Source organism: Electrona antarctica, assembly GCF_951216825.1.
Source record: "Electrona antarctica genome assembly, chromosome: 5".
NCBI classification, from domain to species: domain Eukaryota; kingdom Metazoa; phylum Chordata; class Actinopteri; order Myctophiformes; family Myctophidae; genus Electrona; species Electrona antarctica.
The window spans coordinates 28,693,305-28,713,382 of NC_136810.1; the positions used below are offsets into that span (position 1 = coordinate 28,693,305).

At 44.7% G+C, this 20,078-nt stretch overlaps 1 protein-coding gene across 1 annotated transcript in view; it reads right to left on the bottom strand.

Moving 5' to 3' along the window:
• The window catches only part of LOC306923926 (serine/threonine-protein kinase BRSK2-like), a gene marked incomplete at both ends in the record, with an annotated part of 353,012 nt that overhangs the window by 83,753 nt on the left and 249,181 nt on the right, over window positions 1–20,078 (bottom strand). Inside the window, 2 exons of the mRNA XM_079502271.1 lie at window positions 4,091–4,231; window positions 10,215–10,300. Coding sequence (XP_079358397.1) covers window positions 4,091–4,231; window positions 10,215–10,300 — 227 coding nt within the window. The remainder of the gene's footprint in view (window positions 1–4,090; window positions 4,232–10,214; window positions 10,301–20,078) is intronic.

Here is a 20,078-nt window from a genome sequence, read left to right on the forward strand (position 1 = left end):
ATTAAAAAATGGCTGCTCTACAAGCTCACAGTGTGTTGCATAATGAATGATACGTTTATTACGTTACGAATGGGATGGGACATTTTGCCTAATAAGTACTTTTACGTTTGGTATTGTAGTTTAAAGCAGCACTTTTTAACAACTATAGGATATTATGTCCCACAAAATTATAAAGTTACATGTTTAATCAATAACAATCATCTTAAAATAAATGTATAGACTTGGCTGTATTACTATGGAGACAATACAGTTTCATCCTGGCATTCATCAACATACAGTAGATACATACAGTAAAAACTAGAAACCTCATTCACTGCTGCAGTTCGGGACTACCTTTTTCGCAGAGCCTGGGAGTCGATGGGTGCTGATGGGGCACTTGTTTTACAGGTTAGGTTTCTGGTTTAAGGACTTCAGTGTTTTGTACCATACAATTGTATGTATAAGTATTAAGTACAGAACAAAGAATGTTTGCTTTCGCCATCTTTGTTGAAGAAGAGTCTGGGAAATTCTCCTGGAGTTTCTCCAATGTCTGAGGTACGAGCTGGACGAACTGGTCAATCACAGCGCGTCCTCGTCGGACATGCTTGCGGAGACCCTTAGGTAAGTGTATTTTGATGCCAATACTTTTGCATTTTCACTCAAGCTAAATTTTTAATTTGACATGCAACAGAATATCTCTACATGGTGGTGTTGCTACTTTTACTTAAGTGAAGTATCTTAGTACTCCTTCCACCTGTGGTGTTTATTTATGCTACTGTTCAGGATGTGATTGTGTGATTACGGGCGGTGCTAAACTAAGCTTTACACAGAGAGAGCTATCTCTCTCCCCACCGCGGTGGATGGTGTTAAACAAAGTTTGAACACTATCTTTAAAACCACTCACACAGGCCGTGCTATCCGGGCCATTGCCTTTGTTATTGATGTTACGCTAAACTAAATCATTGCTGTCACGTCCTCCGGGCCCAGTCTGCTGCGCTGTGCGGCTATAAAGAGTCTGGAGCTGACCTTTCCCTGCCTATTTAAACTCTGGTCACAAGCTGTTTGTAAATTGCAAATGTCTCAATCATTTAGCTGCTGTGAAATGCTTAAAAAAAGGGGAAAAAAACGTATTTAACCAGGCAAGTTGACACACTCCCTCGCATGGTGCCATGACAGTGTAGCTTTCCAAAGAGAACAGATCTAGTTGGCAAGCGACACATCATGCAACGCAGTATAAATGCTGTAATTAGATAGACAGTTAACTATGGAATCGTGCATTTCTCGTGTGTTGGTCGGGCACCATATATGGTGCCCAGGTCTCGTGACATCATGTGACATCATCAGGGATGGAGAGTGTGGGGGCAGCCATGTTTGTTGTTTGACGTCATCGAGTTGAAACCGAGTCTAACACCGCCTAGACAGTCACCAGACCTGAATCGCCAGAACATGTTTTCTGAGGGTCGCTAGCCCCTCCTATGCACAGCTTTGTGTGTGTGTCCGTAGCACGGAATGTGATGATTTGATTGGCTGAGCACGGAAGTGAGGGGCGCTCTTATCATTATACATCATCATACATCATCTCAACTGAATTTATGTGATTGGTTAGCCGATTTGCTCGACTACATATGACCAAATTTCTCCTTTCATTGCCAATGGCAAATAAGAGACGTGTGGGGACAAAAGCTGTATGTGATTGGCTAGCGCCCCTCAAAAAGAAGATAAGAGCGCCCCTCACTTCACATGAATGTGGTGGGGTTTTTTAGGGGCCAGCTAGCGATTCAGTCTGAGTCTAGATTAAAACTCTATGGAGCCGACCCAAGGCACAGCTAGGAGGGGAGAGAGGCACACAACCTACTACTGTATGTCCTACGTAGACACACTGCACAAGCTCAAGACCCTGATGCTAGACAGGTGGGTACATGAGGAGGCTGGCAATTCAGGAGTCCAGAGTAGCTGTTGGCTAGTCTGCACTCTCGCATCGCACCAGCTTTATGCCTATGGTTCTCAGAGTGGGTGTTGCTACACAGCAGGCATATTTATTGCCATGATGATGATGGGGTGAAAATCAGCTGGTGTGTATGCCAGTGACTTGAGGAATGTCACCATTTATATCTCTGTCTTTAGGTCTATAAAGATATAACTGCATTTGGATAGAAACCAACACATTTCTATTGAAAGTTGCCCTCCCCAAAATGTCACTTTTAAAGTTGATATGAATCAATTAAGCTCAATGGCTTTGTGTTTAAGAGTCCACCCTGAGACTGGGAGGTCAGGGTTTAATTTCTGGGTCATACCAATGACTATAAAAATTGGACCCAATGCCTCCATACTTGGCACTCAGCATCAAGCGCTGGATTGGGGGTACTACGAGGGTCAGGTCCAGGGGGTGTACTTGTACATCAAGCTGCCTCACATTATGGAAACAAGAGATGGGCCACACTGCCCAAAGGCTACTTACTGATATCAATTAATGGATTATCATTTACTTTAAAAGCCGTAAAAGCCCTGTTTAACCCCTAACCCCCATCATTCATATTATGGTCTATAACCATTATCACCAGTCTCACTGGCCCCCTTTGCTCCCTTTTGTAATACATGCACAATAAAATCCTCAGTGTACAGTATATGGTGCATATGGTTATATTTGTACACTCTCCCAGGATTTTACTGTATCGCTGCTGAAACTGCTGCATTGCTGACTGTGCCGCTCTGATAATTATCCTGGAGCGTGATGTTAATGGACCGTCGCCCTCCAAACCCCACACAGGCTAAAAAGACACTCACAGCGTCTTTTCTGTCGGGTGGAAACCTTGTATGTCCAAAAACCTCTTTTGTTTTTAAATAGTCAACATAGCAGATCTACAAGCTCACAATGCGTTGTAATCATATAACCATAACTTGAAATGTGGATATTATGCAAGGTTTCTGCCTGTGTCCTCTGTGCTGCGTTGTTCACATGGGATCAGAACAGGCATCCGGAACTATGAATAAACTGACTGTAAATGTGCTTTTCATTCACACTGGGAACTCATTATTTAACTAATAACTCAGTATTATTATAATGTGTTCACCTCTGGCTGACAGTTTTGTTTGCTGAGTTAAATGAGTTACATCTAGATAATGAACAAGGAGTACAAAGTATTTCGAAGAACCACGGTGAGGTGATGTTATATTTCATGGCACAAATGTACAGAGGATAAGATTGTACAGTAGGTGTATTGTGTGATATGCCAAGTCCTCATTTGTATTAGGAATTGTGTCCGCAAATCATTTTCGATCAATCAATCCTATAAATTGTTGGAAGTCAGCCAAGAGCGTCCGTCTTGGAATTGGAAGGTTCCCGGTTCTACCCCCAACTCCTCCTGGCTGCATAATGTTGAAGCCGCCCCACTCTACTTGCCAAAGCTGGAATGCAGGCGGGTGTTTTTTGCCCGTGCATGTAGCGCGAGTAAACCCCACACAGCTGGCGTTTAACACAGAGTGCTCGTTAGCACTTCCGCATTAAGGACACCACATTTTGGTGGTCAAAGGCGGAAGTGCATCGAGAAAATGTGGAAGTAGAGTGTTCTTCTGGGTCCTTCAAGTTCAAACGCCACTGAGCAACTTCCATTGAAATGAATGTTTTATTATGATTATGAATAGTGGGGGCAGGGCTGTCCGCTCTCTAGTTGATATATAATTATGACTGAACCCCCTGAACAGCTGCTGATGAGCAGGCCTTGCATGGTCTCCCCTGCCGGCGTTCTGTGGACGTGTGTGTAAATCAATGAACGTGAAATACATTGCAAAGTGCTTTGGAATAAGGGGCTCTACAAAAGCAGTCCATTTATCATTTTAGCTAAGAGGAAGAGCAAACAAAAACAACTTTGTTATCAACAGCGGCTGGCAAAGACATTTCCAGAGAATTCAGTGTGTGCTCCATTTATGTTTCTTTCTAGTGAAGGATAAACATAATTTACTCTTTAGCTTCTTCTCACAGTCACCTCCTACACTCGCCAGGTTTTCAGAGTATTGGCAGAAACAAGCACACCGGAGCCATCCCTGCAGTGCTTTAGTCATGCATTCAGATTGAGTGCACAGATCACACAGCACAGGGGCAGAAGGACCTTACCATATAGAATGACTGTGGCAGAAGTCGAGCGCAGAGATGATCTGTCTGAAGAACTTCCTGGCTTCTTTCGGTGTTAACCTGCCCTTCTTCACCAGGTAGTCAAACAGCTCTCCGCCCGACACGTGCTCTAGCACCAGGTACCTGGCGGGGAGAGAGAGAGAGAGAGAGAGAGAGAGAGAGAGAGCATGTCGTTGCTGTCGGGCAGAAACATATATCTCAAAATTTTAACTTTTTGTGTTTTTACGTATAGCAGATCTACAAGCTTGTTTTGAGCTGCAGCACTACGAGCTTGTAGATCTGCATTTTATTTTATTTTATTGTGAATGTGTGCAAATCTTTGAATATATAATCTTTCCCAGCAAAAAATTTTAACTCAAATCTTTGCTTCTGGGGGGTCCCTGGTACAAAACATTTTCAGATGGGGCTCCGGCGGCCGAATACATAATTTTGGGGCGTCCTTGACATGAAACCACTGATATAGAAACATAGGTTTTTCAGAAAACTATCAGGAGGATTGGGATTGGGCCACCCCCCACGCACTTGAGCATGGAGAAGGGCACCCCCCCCCCCCTTCACATGGACATGACACTAATACCTTTATGGACATTATTATTGTTGTTATCATTATTGTTATTATTGTTTATAGGATTGGGAATGTAGATGGGTATTCCTGTGCTTTAAATGGTAGATTTCTATTTTTAGATTTTATTCCTCTTGTCTTTTATTGCTCACTATCTGTGGGGCTGACCTACATACATTTCACTGCTTTTTAGAAATACTTTTTTAATCTGTATGTGACGAATAATGATTGATTGATTGATTGATTGATTGATTGATTGAGAAGACATTTTGTAGAATCTGGTCTCAGGTCTTAATGGTAAAAAGGTAAGACACGAAGAAGCAGAATCAATGAGGGGCCTTAACATGTCGAGTGTTTATCGTCCCTCCCTCCCAATAATAATACTGAAATACTAAGTAAAAGTCCGGAATGAAAACATTTACTTGAGTAAAAGTACAAAAGTATTGGCATAAAAAGTATCAAAAGTAGAAAGCACTAATTATGCGGAATGCACAAGAATCTTTTGAAAACAGCAGATATAAGCTTGTAGATCGGCTGTTTTCAAATGGCCGAAATTTATATAGGGCTGAAGTGGGTATGTTTTGTCATAATAATCAAAATCTAGTAGCAGCAGACGTAGCAGTCGTAGCTAGTAACTAAAATTTTAAAATAATTCTAGTAAAAGTACGGTACAATATTTGCCTCTGAGATGTAGTGGAGTAAAAAATGAAATACTCCAGTAAATTAAAAGTACTTAAGTATAGTACTGTAGTTGAGTAAATGTACTTAGATACTTTAAACCACTGCAAACACCTGCGACACTGCGAAACACATGTGACAGCCGTTCCTTTATGGCACCCTCTGATCTCCCGATGTGGCACGTTGATAGGGCGCGATTAGGACTACAAAAGGTCTACAGACTACAGCTAAAAGTGATAAGAAGTGGCTCTGTGAAGAGGCTTTGTGTGATTTAAGAGCTTATGAGTTCTGCCCCGCTGTCGTCGATGATGTAAGCTTCGGTGAAGGTGAGTAGCTAGTGGCTTATTATTCACACACAAAAGGAGGAGATGATGAGAAGAGATAGCTGCGAGCAAAAGGTGAAGGTGTTCTGAATTTCTCCAAAATATTGTGCTACTGGAGTAAGAGTTCAGTTGAAGGTGCTGCAAGTGATATGTTTTGGTTAAACAGACTTATTCTGATAGAAATCACTGCTGTAGAGTAGTGTTTCTCACCGGGGGCGGTACAGTCCCCCCAGGGGGCGGTACAGTCCCCCCAGGGGGCGGTACAGTCCCCCCAGGGGGTGGTACAGTCCCCCCAGGGGGTGGTACAGTCCCCCCAGGGGGGCGGTACAGTCCCCCCAGGGGGCGGTACAGTCCCCCCAGGGGGCGGTACAGGGGCGGTACAGTCCCCCCAGGGGGCGGTACAGGGGCGGTACAGGGGCAGTACAGTCCCCCCAGGGGGCGGTACAGTCCCCCCAGGGGGCGGTACAGTCCCCCCAGGGGGCGGTACAGGGACGGTACAGTCCCCCCAGGGGGCGGTACAGGGGCAGTACAGTCCCCCCAGGGGGCGGTACAGGGGCGGTACAGTCCCCCCAGGGGGCGGTACAGGGGCGGTACAGGGGCGGTACAGGGGCGGTACAGTCCCCCCAGGGGGCGGTACAGGGGCGGTACAGGGGCGGTACAGGGGCGGTACAGTCCCCCCAGGGGGCGGTACAGGGGCGGTACAGTCCCCCCAGTGGGCGTACAGAGAACATTGGGGGTCGCTGAAAGCAGTATTTTTGACTGACGCCTGACGGTAAGTCAGAGCTCGGAGGCCCCCATAAGGGTGGAGGCCCATTTCAATTGAAACTGATGAAACATAGAAAAGGCCTCCTATGGGGTGACCTCAAGTGGCACTGTTAAGAAGCCTACAGGCCCATTCACACTGACCATTATAACAATCCAAGTATAAATGAAACTGTACCTTCCAGTACAGGACAGTAACTATCACAATAAAAGTATGCACCGCTCAGTTCACACAGGTGTGATTTTGAGAAGGGGTTTGAGACTGAACTAAAGAAAAACGATTATTAAAAATGAATTAATAACCTAGCCTTGTTTTAGGCATTAAGACATTTCTTTTAAATTAAGTTTTCTTTTAATATGACTCAGATATAATAATACATAGAGCCCAGTGCAGGTAATATGACCCAAATGTAGGACAGACAGATACAGAGATCTCCATATACTGTATGGCCACAAAAAGGAGTTTGATTGAGCGATCTTCACTTGCAGACGAGTAAAGTTGGCCACGAGTGAGTGTGTGTCTGTGTGCGTGTGCGTGGGCGTGCGTTTGTGTGTGTGCTTGTGTGCACACGTGCGTACGTGCCTGCGTGTGTGCCTGCGTGCGTGTAGGGGCAGTGAGGGGCAGTGTGTCAGAAAGGCCACGGCCCTGGGGATCACAGAGAGCAGGGAGAGATGAATGTCCGCTGACCCAGGCCTGGTGCTGTCTCTGTGGGCTGAGAGCCAGCCATGATGCCCTGACCTGCCTTTGGCCTGCTTCTGCTCCTATACTGTATTTCACTGGTTCCAAAACACTGGGTCGGGACCCATTTGTCTGTCTCTTTATTTTTTGAGGGGCGCTAGGTCCTCCTATGTCCAGCTTTTAGTGTGTGTGTAAACACAAACTTTGTCCAAATACAAACATGACATGCCATTGACAATGAATGGACAGTTTTGAGTGTTTTGCGTAACATAAACATTGAAGATGAAGGTGCAAATTCTCGCAAATTCTCATTAGCCGGAATTAGAAGATGTATGATGATAAGAGCGCCCCTCACTTCCCACGGATGTGAATTTTGTTTCCTACATTTAGTTGTGAATTATTATTTCAAAACATTTAAAAATAAAACATTCCCAAAAAAGAATGAATTAAGAACAACATTTTAGTTTTTTTTTTAAATTATTAGTTTTTTCAGTTTTTCCATTAATTAGAAAACAAAATAAGTAGTGAAAACAGCCCATCCAAAAGCTCACAACGCGGCACAAAGTGTGAATAGTGATATTTCTTTCTGTCTTCTTCTGCTTTTCTGTTTCCCTCTCTCGTTGTGTTTGTCCGTGTTCACGTAGTCATGCTCAAGTTTAGTTTTTATTGTCTCTGTATGGGATCTTAGATTAGATGTCTTTATTATCCACAAGGGAAAATAGTTTTTTTTGTCTTGTCACAGATCGTATTAATACGGGGATCGCCCAGCCAGCCCTACCCCTTGTCGTGGTAGCCTCGGTAACCAGGCTTTTATTTTCTCCGCTGTTTTCTACCGGGGAGGGGAGGAGGGGTGGCGGGCGCACAGATCGGTGTACCAATAGGATCCACCGCCTGTTTTCGACCGGCACAGACCCCTCTAGACCAGAGATCATACAGGCTGGGGCAGCTCTATCTAGAAATGTATGATGTGCAAACGTGGTCGTGATAATCCACTTATATAGGCCGAAGCACAACATTATCTTATGTGACATGGACAGCACGGCGTGTCAAATCCCGTCTGGCCTGTGTGACCAAGACGACAGCTAATTGAATCGAGTTGACAAACACCGCTCTGGAAAGCGTCTAGGGTGACGAGAGGGACGCTGGCCCTGTCACTCACCACCGCTAAAATTAGCTAATGTGTGTGTGCGTGTGTGTGCCCGTGTGCCCGTGTGTCCGTGTGTGTGTGTGTGTGTGTGTGTGTGTGTGTGTGTGTGTGTGTGTGTGTGTGTGTGTGTGTGTGTGTGTGTGTGTGTATGTACACTTGTATTAATTGTGAGTGCCAACTGTACCCACAAGTAGTAGAATTTGAAATGTACAGTATAGGCTTTGTGAGGACAATGATCCTGGTCCTCACAAGAGAAAGGTTGTTTTAGGGTTAGAAAGGGTTTTAGACGCTCGGGTGGCGCAGTGGTAAAGACCCTGCAGTGGTAAAGTCCCTGCAGTGGTAAAGACCCTGCAGTGGTAAAGACCCTGCAGTGGTAAAGACCCTGCAGTGGTAAAGACCCTGCAGTGGTAAAGTCCCTGCAGTGGTAAAGACCCTGCAGTGGTAAAGACCCTGCAGTGGTAAAGTCCCTGCAGTGGTAAAGTCCCTGCAGTGGTAAAGTCCCTGCAGTGGTAAAGGCCCTGCAGTGGTAAAGACCCTGCAGTGGTAAAGACCCTGCAGTGGTAAAGACCCTGCAGTGGTGAAGACCCTGCAGTGTTAAAGTCCCTGCATCCGGATGCACCGAGGTGGATTCGAACCCACAACCTCCGTGGTGGTGGGGACTTTACAAAGCCGACTTTGTGCGTACGTGCGTGCGTGCGTGCGCGTGCGTGCGTGCGTGCGTGCGTGCGTGCGTGCGTGCGTGCGTGCGTGCGTACGTACGCGTATGCGTGCACTGCAGACGGTTGCGACTGACACTCTCTATGGCTAATGTGTCTTAATGCAGCGGTGTTGCTTCTGATAAGTATGTCATAATGTTTACATAAGCACCCCCCCCCCCCCCCCCCATTAGCTCTCTTCTAGCGAGCACCACTAAATTAAATTGCTTCACGCCAACACTAATGGTGCAATGCCTCCCCCCACTCCCACCCCTCCGAAGCTATTATCAGCACCCTTTCTCCAGACACGACAAACCAATCAAAAACGGCGTCGCTCGGGGTGACAATCTGATTTAAGGGACCATTCCAGGTTTCTCCACTGTAATATGAAAGGAAACGTAACTATATTAGTGACATTGTATGAACTCTAAAAAGTTTCATGCCTGCTGTTTGCGTACGTGCATCATGGGAGATGGGAGCTCATTATTGCATTCCATCGATAAAGGAAAACCTTGGGATTGGTTGTCATTGACTGCATGTCACAGGGGCTCTCCAACGTGCCCATGCCAAGGACCCCCACATGCCCCCCCTCCCTATTTTATATATATATATATATATATATATATATATATATATTAGATGGCCGAAATGTTGTGTCACTATATGTATAAATAAAACAGCAGAGCTGTTGTGCGGACTTCCGTTTCTTTTATGGGTGTGCGCAAATGTCAGTGGTTTTTTAAACCACTGACATATAGTAACATACGTTTTTCAGAAAACGAATTGAGGGCACGGTCACACCGCACTTTTGTTCTACCTATGAGGGGGGATTCTGCCAATGTATTTCAATGGGAATGGAGCATGTTTTTTCCATTCCCATTGAAATGCATTGACAGAATCCCCCCCTCATAGATAGAATGAAAGTTCGGTGTGGCCGTGCCCTTAGAAGACACTTTTAGAATCAGCCTCGGGTCTTAATGGGTAAACCACTTGCGTTCAGCTCTAGTGAAACAGACCTGAATTGCAACTGTACTTGGTCTCCTGTTTACTTCTACACTGAATCTCTTCACCAGAAATAGAAGATACTGTACTTGTGAAATGTAGATTGTCAAATGCAGGCGAATGTTCCCCCCAGAATAGGGTGCGTCTCTTTCCAATTGGACCCCCCTGGCTGCCAACCCTCACATTGACATACTGTACAGTAGTAAGCTGCAACCCTCACATTGACATACTGTACAGTAGTAAGCTGCAGATACTTACAAGTATTTCTTATTTTCGTAGACATCATGTAGCTTTAATACGTGAGGGTGTTCTATGAGCTTCAGAATGGCTATTTCTCTCTCCACCTGGACGAGAGAGAGAGAGAGAGAGAGAGAGAGAGAGAGAGAGAGAGAGAGAGAGAGGGAGAGAGAGGTGGGGGGGGGTTAGTCAATGTTACTTGCAGTCGTAGCAACAACCTACAAACGAAATCCGCAGTGTTACTCTATCTCAGTGTGGGGACTCTTAACCAATCTGATGATATACCCAGTAAATATAGTACTGTACATCTGCAATGGTTGAAGGTGGTCTCTCTACTCTTCCACTGAAAAAGTTAGACGGAGAACCGAGGTCAAATCTCAGGTCTTTACCGTTGCAATTACCTCTCTCTGTCAGGACAGGAGAGCACATGACATTTACAGATTGTCGCCGTCGGTCCATTTCCTGAAAAGTGAAAGTGAAACCGTTTAGCAACATACAAGGTTTCCAGCCGACACGCGACAAGATTAGGCCTATATAGCTTTTAGTCTGCACTCTTAGCGGTTTGGCTTTTTAACTGCCACGGAGTAGATCTTTCCCTGGGAGGTTACACCGTCACCAGAGCTGAGCCCCAGATTAGCCCTGCGATGGGGCCCTCACCTGCATGTGGAATAATCCCAAAGTAATACTGTAACAACCTTCTGGTTCCTTCTCTGGGGTCACTTGAGCAGGTCAGATCCACAGGGACCGAGGCGATCAAGTCAGAAAATGTATCTCTATGTGAACAGACAAGGTGATATGTGAAAGAAAGTGGGGGAGCCTGCCTGACTGGCATTTCCAATAAGCTGAAGAGACAGAGATAAGCATGGGAACCACACTCTGGGTAGCATCCAGTGCCCGAAGGCGGCACTGCCATCTCTGACAAAATATATGTATATATACTGTATATATTGGTTCTGTCGGGCAGAAACCTCCTATGAACATATTCCAACTTTTTCCGTTTTTTTCTGTAAATTAACGTCCTATTTGATCATACTACAGCGTCACTCAAAAGCATAAAAAATTGCAGATATACAAGCTCCAGTAGGCCTATAGATCTGCTACTTTTGCTAGATTTGGACGTATGAGGTTTCCACACGACAGAGACAATATTCTTTATGGTTATGCAAAAATGGATGGCGGAACGTTCTGTGCTTGTCTTATCTTGGAGCAGTGTTCCTCTCTGGCCAAACACGCCTCGCTTTTTGTAGGCAATCTTTTTGGAGGGATGCGGTTGTTTTGACAGAACCGATAGTGTGGCCGACCATTTCATGGATATCACTTGGAGAACCAACTCACCTGGAGATAAAACTATGGACTCCAAACAGTACACAGTAAAAATCCTCAGTGGTAATGTATCCGTCTGTAACCAAGACAGTGTACAAAGCTAGTTAAATTAAGACAGAGGTAAAGAGGTGGTGAAAACGTTTACCCATCAAATGTCCTTTTATGTGTGGTTTTGGCACTATTTTATCTATTTTAACAGTTATTGTATCTGCTGCAATTTCAACGCCTCATTCCTTTTGCCACTCTGAGCAGTTTAGTCTGAGACAGAGTGCCGACGTCCTGACGTCACTCGCTCATCCCCTGGTTTGCTGACGTAATTTATCTATGGAGATTGGTCATTTTAAAATCGTCTCATATAACAATTGTGGTCCAAAAACAACAAACTGTCTCTGCCATATTGTCGGGGACCCAGCAAGCCAAATGACGTCATGATGACGTCCTCCGGTGACGTCCTCCGGTGATGTTCAGTACTAGGCCAGATCACAGCCCATATGGGGATGATCTTTATGTCATTTCCACGACGTCTTGACCAGTTTAAATAATATAGCTTATTCTGGGCTAGATCTGATGATATTACATTAAGTTGATCTGGCCTTGATCATCACTAATTCTTCATTAATTCGTCCAGGTCCTGACCGTGTTTGATGGAGAGGTGTCTCTGTATCGTATACAACAGTCAGTGACTCATATTTGATACAGTTTATTCGGCAGCAGTAACATTAGCTTTTTGTCGCAGTCAGTTGATCTGAGTGAAACCGCCGGTATCATTTGTTTATTTTTCAAACACAGTTCTTATATGAGGCGATCTAACATCCCTCTATGGGGATTATAATACAAATTTAAAAAACACACTAACCCGTGGAATAGCACCCTCTAGCGATGTTGATGTCATACTTTGGTGCTCTATGCAAACAGTGCACACAGTGCACCACGTCGAGAGACTTTGGTGCTCTATGCAAACCACGTCGAGAGCGCACAGAGCGTTGACAGTCAGGAGGTAGTGGCCACAGAAGGTGTCCATGTTCAGAGACCCAGTGGGAGAGATGTGTGTACATTAGTTTCTCATCTTTATTCTCCTCCTCTGCACAAGTCCTCCTCTCGACTCTCTCTCCATCAGCCGGTCTCCTCCTCCCCCCAGAGCCCTCCGTCTCCTGGCTTTGACGGACGAGGGGGAAGATGAAAGGGCAGCCGAGCGTGTGTGTGTGTGTGTGTGTGTGTGTGTGTGTGTGTGTGTGTGTGTGTGTGTGTGTGTGTGTGTGTGTGTGTGTGTGTGTGTGTGTGTGTGTGTGTGTGTGTGCGTGTCTTTAGCCCTGTCGCTCCCGTCAATGTCACTCTGTCCCTTCCAGCGAGCCGACGCAGCCTTCACTCTGCTTTTGTGTCACACCCTAACGCCAGGCTTTATGCACACTAGCATGTAGAGTGACATGCAGGTGGAGAGCTTTATGCACACTAGCATGTAGAGTGACATGCAGGTGGAGAGCTTTATGCACACTAGCATGTAGAGTGACATGCAGGTGGAGAGCTTTATGCACACTAGCATGTAGAGTGACATGCAGGTGGAGGCTTTATGCACACTAGCATGTAGAGTGACATGCAGGTGGCTTTATGCACACTAGCATGTAGAGTGACATGCAGGTGGCTTTATGCACACTAGCATGTAGAGTGACATGCAGGTGGCTTTATGCACACTAGCATGTAGAGTGACATGCAGGTGGAGATCTGGCTTTATGCACACTAGCATGTAGAGTGACATGCAGGTGGAGATCTGGCTTTATGCACACTAGCATGTAGAGTGACATGCAGGTGGAGATCTGGCTTTATGCACACTAGCATGTAGAGTGACATGCAGGTGGAGATCTGCCACTTCTCCACTCGTGTCCTTTTGACTCCTACACAACTTGACCCGAGATGAAGTACTGCTTTTTGTTTTTACTTAAGTGAAAGTATCAATACTGCAATATAGAAATACTCTTTTACAAGTAAAAGTCAAAATGTACCAAAGTATACCAAAAGTACAAAGTAGGTCTACTCCTTATGCAGAATGTCCCATTTCAAGTTTTCAAATGTACACAAATAGTAGTGCAAGTAAAAGCCACGGCCAAGTCACAAGTCGCCTGTGAATTAGAACGCTTGCCACAATAAAAGCACGGCTTGTCTGAAGGAGTATAAATACCGGTACTACAGTAGTAGTCATTTGCATTAGCATCGGTATCAGTGGGGAATAGTGGCTAATCCGTGAGCTAATGAGCACTATCAGTAGTGCTTCACCAGGCTTCTCTCTCTCCGTCTCACCTGAGCCTGAGCTGAGTGGTTAAGAAGGTAGGTAGCAAGCTACTGTATAGCTGGCAGCAAGGGGCTCCCTACAGAGGCAGTAATGCTCCCTGCGACTCCAGGAGATGAGCTTTCTAAACGCTACAGAGCCAGGAGCGCCATAACACTTGCTAAGCTTCCTTTAAGCCCGTCCTTTTAGTTAATTGAAATGAGAAGAATGGGCTCAATGAAGACTTAACTGCACCGCTGGCCTCTTATTTTGAGATTAGTTAATGATTTACATTTACATTGCAATGTAAATCTGTCAACTAAGTTCAAGCGTTTCGGTTTGCGTCCTGTGTTTCTGCTTGGTCCTGATTCAGTGTTTTTATTTTTTTTAAACCACCGAGAACACATTGTTATGTTCCCTGTTAAATTATGCTAATATTACGTTTTTTTGTACTGTTGTTGTGTATGTTTCAGATGTCTCAGAAAGTACACGCTGTCTGTCTGTTTTTGAAGAAGAAAGGCCTCAAGTGTATGATGAAACTAAGACTCAACGCTACCATAGAATGCCACCCTATTTGCAAGTCTCAAAACAATATTTCTCATGATCAGCTCACAGCTCCAAGAGATGGGTCAAATGCGGAGAACAAATTTCACTGCGGTAACGTGTGTGACAAATTGTATGACATTGACTTTTTTTTACCCAGTTCTCTCTGGGGAAATGGGCCTGGCCTTCACAAATTATGAAAGCTAAGAGTAATAATCTAAGAGAGATGATCTGATTAAAATGTTTAAATAAAATCTAGGTTCAGAATCTTGTTTCTCGAAATGAGTTTCAAGTTGTCTGGCAACGGACTCATGATCTTCTGACAGGGCGTGGCATGTTAACGTCCATGCATAGCACAGACTTCGAATGTAAGATATTCGCACGCGCGCATGTGCACACGCACGCACGCATGCACGCACGCACGCATGCACGCACGCACGCACGCACGCACGCACGCACGCACGCACGCACGCACGCACACACACACACACACACACACACGCCGGGCAGAAATACATCCACCCACTCACCCCATCTTTTATTTCCACGTATAGTTCCTCCACGTCCATCTATCTAACTAACTATCTCATTAACTCTCACACCTGGATGTGGGAGGCGTGCACTTTTCTCTTCCAGTGTCCACGTCTCCATGTCTCGGCACATCGTTAAGTCTTTATTAGCAGCTAGCTGCCCTTCCCAGTCCCACACCGTCCGCCAACACACGACTCTCGCTAAGTCAAAGTTTGCGGAGGACAAGCGATTAGTGGACAGGGGAAGGAGTAAAGGGAAGTGGTGTAAATGAACTTAGTACGGTATATTTACTCAAGTACTGATGTACAACTTCATGATACTTTTTACTTTACCTGGGTATTTCCATTTTTTACTCCACTACATCTCTGACACAAATGTTGTACTTTTTACTCCACTACATTGATTTGACAGCTTATATGTATAGTTACTTTGCAGTAACTTATTATTTTGTATGAATAAGTAATGAATTATTAATTCAAAATCGAGGGGGGGGGGGAATACCTGGAAATAGCAGATATATAGTGCAAGCTTACAACACGTTGCATTGTGACTCATTGCAGGCCTTTTTACTTGCAGGCATTTTTACATGTAGCAAAGTCATGTTTCTACTTTAACCACCTAAACCCTTGCGGGTGGGGAAGATTGTCGCAGAAAATGGCAGATCTACAAGCTCACAACAGATCGCAGCGCAACGCGCTGTGAGCTACTCGATCTGCTGTTTTCAGCAAAAACATTCCCCACAATAATAGTAAAAGACACCAGTATGGAGCCCTGAGGGACTCCGGTCAACCATATACTGTAGGGTTTAAGTGGTTACATTAAAAATATCACTGTTTCTTCCACCTGCGAGTACAGGAGGTGAGAGAGATGTGGAGAAGAGAGAACAAAGTTAAATGGAGAGAGACCGACGGGGTGTGAAAGAGGGAAAGAGAGCAATCCAAAAAGTGAAATGGAGAGAGAGAGAGAGAGAGAGAGAGAGAGAGAGAGAGAGAGAGAGAGAGAGAGAGAGAGAGAGAGGACCTGGAGGCAATCAGGTGAAAAAAAGACAATTCTGGCTCCATCCCAGACAGAGTGGTGGATAGTAGCAAAGTTTTACTTGCGTAATGTATTCAAGTATCTGTATAGTATTTTCAAAGACACATATGGTTGCCATCGAGCAAACACTTCTTATCTCTATATTCTAACTTGTGTTCGTAATTTAAAGGAGAATTTCATGCTAGAAGGCTTTCTTACCCCTTTAGTTGTTGTTAGGTCTGCACCAAAGTGGTCCAAGTGTTATTTTGTGCAAAAACGCAATATTGGCTATTTCCCCTACCCCACCATAAGCCCTCAATGGGGCGCTGCGTTTTAGTTCTAATTCACTTATTTCCATCGCTCAAAAATCAATCCTCTCTTCATTATTGTTAACAGTATGTGTAGCGTCACGCTTTACTCCATAGTAACGTCGTTGCTGTGCTCCAGCTGCAAAGCATGAAGTCTTGTCTTCGCGAGCTCCATGCATGGCGTATGGAGTAAAGTGTGACACTACACATACTGTTGACATTATGAAGAGAGGATTTATACAAAAAAATAAGTTTTTCGAGCAATGGAAATAAATGAATTAGCACTAAAACCCAGAGCCCCATTGAGGGCTTATGGTGGGGTAGGGGAAATAGCAAATAATGCGTTTTTGCACACAATAACACGTGGACCACTTTGGTGCGGACCTAACAACGACAACTAAAGGTAAGAAAGCCAAACATCCACATTCTATATTGCCGGCCCCTCAATAGAATGTGTATAACAGGATGTTGGCCCGTTTGGCCCGGCCTCAGCCCTCCACTTCCTGTGGTGTCCCTGTGTTTTCATTCCCCCTATCAACAGTCTATACACATTCTGAATGGCCTTGCTGACAGATTTGGTAGCGCAGCACAGAATCTGTTCTTGAGAGATTAACGTTTGCCTGTTATCTCTCCTAATGGTACCAACATCAATACAGAATGGAATTGTGGACAAAATCTTGTCCAACGACAACAAAATATTTTTTAGTTTTGGATCTGAGAGGCTAAATGTCATCAAATGGTGGTCCGTGGCTCAAATACCCTGCAATAAATAATGGGCCTTAATATGAAAAGGGTTGAAAACCACTGATCTAGAAGCTCACAACTCATGGAATCGCGAACATTTAGATCTGCTATTTTCACTATGATATATAGGCTATATATTTGTTAACATCTGATTTTCAGGAAAGTATCCAGTACTTTAACTCGGGTACAAATCGAGAGCAACTTTGTCACTCAGTGACAAGTAGTCGAGTAACATTTGACTAGACTTTGAAACTCAAGTACTGTGTGGGGCCTGATTACTTTTTGTCCACCGCTGAAAGAGAGCAATGGAAAAAGGGAAAGAAATAAAGAGGAGCCTGGAGGTAATCAGGTGGAAAAGTCAATCGTGTCTTCCCTCCTGCCTGCTCTTTGATGTTGTTCTGTTATATGACGGTCCGGGGTCAGCATGCTGCCGTCTGACACTTAAACACTATAACGACTACACACAGGCAGCTGTTTCTAATGGACCGTGACGTGCACTTCATCGCTGCATGGTGGGTGGGAACCTTGTATGTTTACCAGAAACTTTTACTTTTCGGAAAATGGAGAGTGGGCCGGGAAAATAACCTACTGTGTGCCGTTGGATCTAACGTAGTTTTTAGTCACAAGCTCTAAGCACTTTTCATCTGGTCGATATACAACCCACAGACACACTTAACCACATACTTTCACTTTCTCTTAAAACTTTTGAAGAAATATATACAAGATAGATAAAATATATACAGATATACAAGCTCCACGTTGCATCGCTACACGTTTATAGGCTTTTAGATTAGCTACTTTAGGTGTGGAGATACAAGTTTTCCGCCCGACAGCCACAACTTATTCTCTCTCTCTTTTTCTTTTGTAGAAAAAAAACCAAACATAAACACCCACTGGCTCTTTCCACCACCTCATCTCGAACCCAAGGTCGAACGGGGGAGCACGAGACTGACACTAATCCAAATTGGTTATTTGACGCGGAGCGATCATTTGTCTCGTAGATTGCGGCGGGTTTATCGTTTCTGGGCGGAGTGGAGGCCGGCCGTCGCCATTAGCAAGTGGACGATCGGTGTGAGAGAGCCTGGCGGTATAGACGGCCTGATTGGGGGCTACGGCCTTCGACGGCGGGGCTCCTATCAGTGTCACATCCTGTCTCACTAAGTGGATCAATAGACAGGGAACCAGCCAGGCTGCTCCTGTAGAGGTGTTAACACTAGTGTTAACTAGTGTTAACACCTCTGTTGATTTTGTTGACTAAAACTATGACGGAAAATGTCCGTCGACTGCCTTTTTACACTGAGGATAACTGATTAAAAACTAAATAAAAACTAAGCCATGATGACTAAAACTGTGACTAAATTTTGTCAACAAATAAAAACTAGACTGAAATGTTAGGGTGGGGCTAGTGGATTTTATGCTTGGTTGTATGCTGAAAGTGTAAAATCAGCCATTACGACGCCCTCAAGGCCTGCCAAAACACATTTTAGTCAACAAAACTCAACTAAACAGTCGACTAAAATCTTATATCAATCGACTAAAAGTAGACTAACACTACTCAACCTCTTCGATGAGGCTTTTGACCGTCTCCGGGCCCTCTGTCATTAACTGCATCTGAAACACTCGTCCATGCTTTCGTCACATCCCGCCTCGCCTATTGCAACAGTGTCCTCCATGATGGCACCACCTCAATAACCTCCAATATGTCCTGAACTCAGCTGCTCGCCTGCTCACCGGTAGGAAGTACCAGACCTGGGGCGATAGGGCTATTAAATTGCTTTTGCTGCCCCAACCCTGTGGAATACACTGCCCGATACTTTCAGGCCCCCACCCTACAAACCTTCAAAAGTCAAAACCGCTCTCAAAACCCACAATATGGCTTTCCCCAGGAAACTACACCTCCCTGTCTCACCATTCCACAACAGTTTGTATTGATTTGATTCCTTAGTCTTGCTTTCTTAGTGTTATATCTGGGTCTTGCAGGGTTAATAAAGTAGATTTTCTTTTGTAAAGTGTCCATGTAAAGCGTGGTACTTAACTCTAACCCTAACCATAACCTCAGTCTTAACTGGCCACGCAAGTAAAATAAATTAATTTGTTGTATAGCGCAGTTTGACGTTGGTTTCACTTCGGCGGTAGTATTTATTTTCACTTCCGTGTTTCTAGTCTCCTATTCGCGGTAGGCAGTACAGTATGTATAGGAAATGTCCATATTGCTCCATTGCATGGTCTGATCATACTGTGATAATCGGTTGATAACATCTGAAGCGGATGACAGGTTAGGGTTTAGGCATATAACCACGCGAAACACCCCCGCAGTCAAGTCCATCAATGGCTTCAGAGCCACCCCGCCGTGGGCCAGGAGCCCAGCGGACACGAGGGCACCAGATCAAAGACAGGCCAGTGACAACAACAAAGACATGCTATCACATTCGTGTTACATATGCCACACACGCACACTCCACAACAGAGACACCATCGCTAACCTCAAGAGGGGGAAATATTGGATCACAAGCAATGACATCTCCCCCCTCTCTCTCATACACACATAAAACACAGACATTTCTGTCACCTCGTGCAGGCCAAGCGAGCAGTCCCTTGATACCGGGACATGCCGATCACAGTCAACAGTGCAGCCATCTGTGCGCGCCAAGCTAACTTCACTCGTATTTATGCTAACATGTTAGCTATTATACTCCACGGCACACATCCTGAGTGTTAATTTAACCCTGATAAAGTGGCTTGTTGCTGTGTGTATTTGAGCATTGAGCAGCAGCTGTAGGATGTAAACAAGGGGAGAGAGACCATATTTGCAGAGTATATTATGCAGCTAGGCTAATTAACACAACACATGGCGAGGATATTGCTTTTTAAAAGCGGCCCAACAAAAGAACAATACATTTATATGTTGTTGCTGTCAGGCAGAAGCCTCTTATATCTCCATATTCTAACTTTTTCTTCTTTGTAACGCAGCTCGAAGCGACACATTTTGAGCTTGTGATCTGCTACGTAGATCTGCTACTACTATTTCAACAGTTGTGGAGATGTGAGATTTCCACCCGACAGAGACGATACAAGATACACAGAGGAGATCTGCCAGGTGTTGCTACTGAACTTTTAATATTTTTTGCGGGTTTCATCTATTCTGATTACAATAAAACTAAG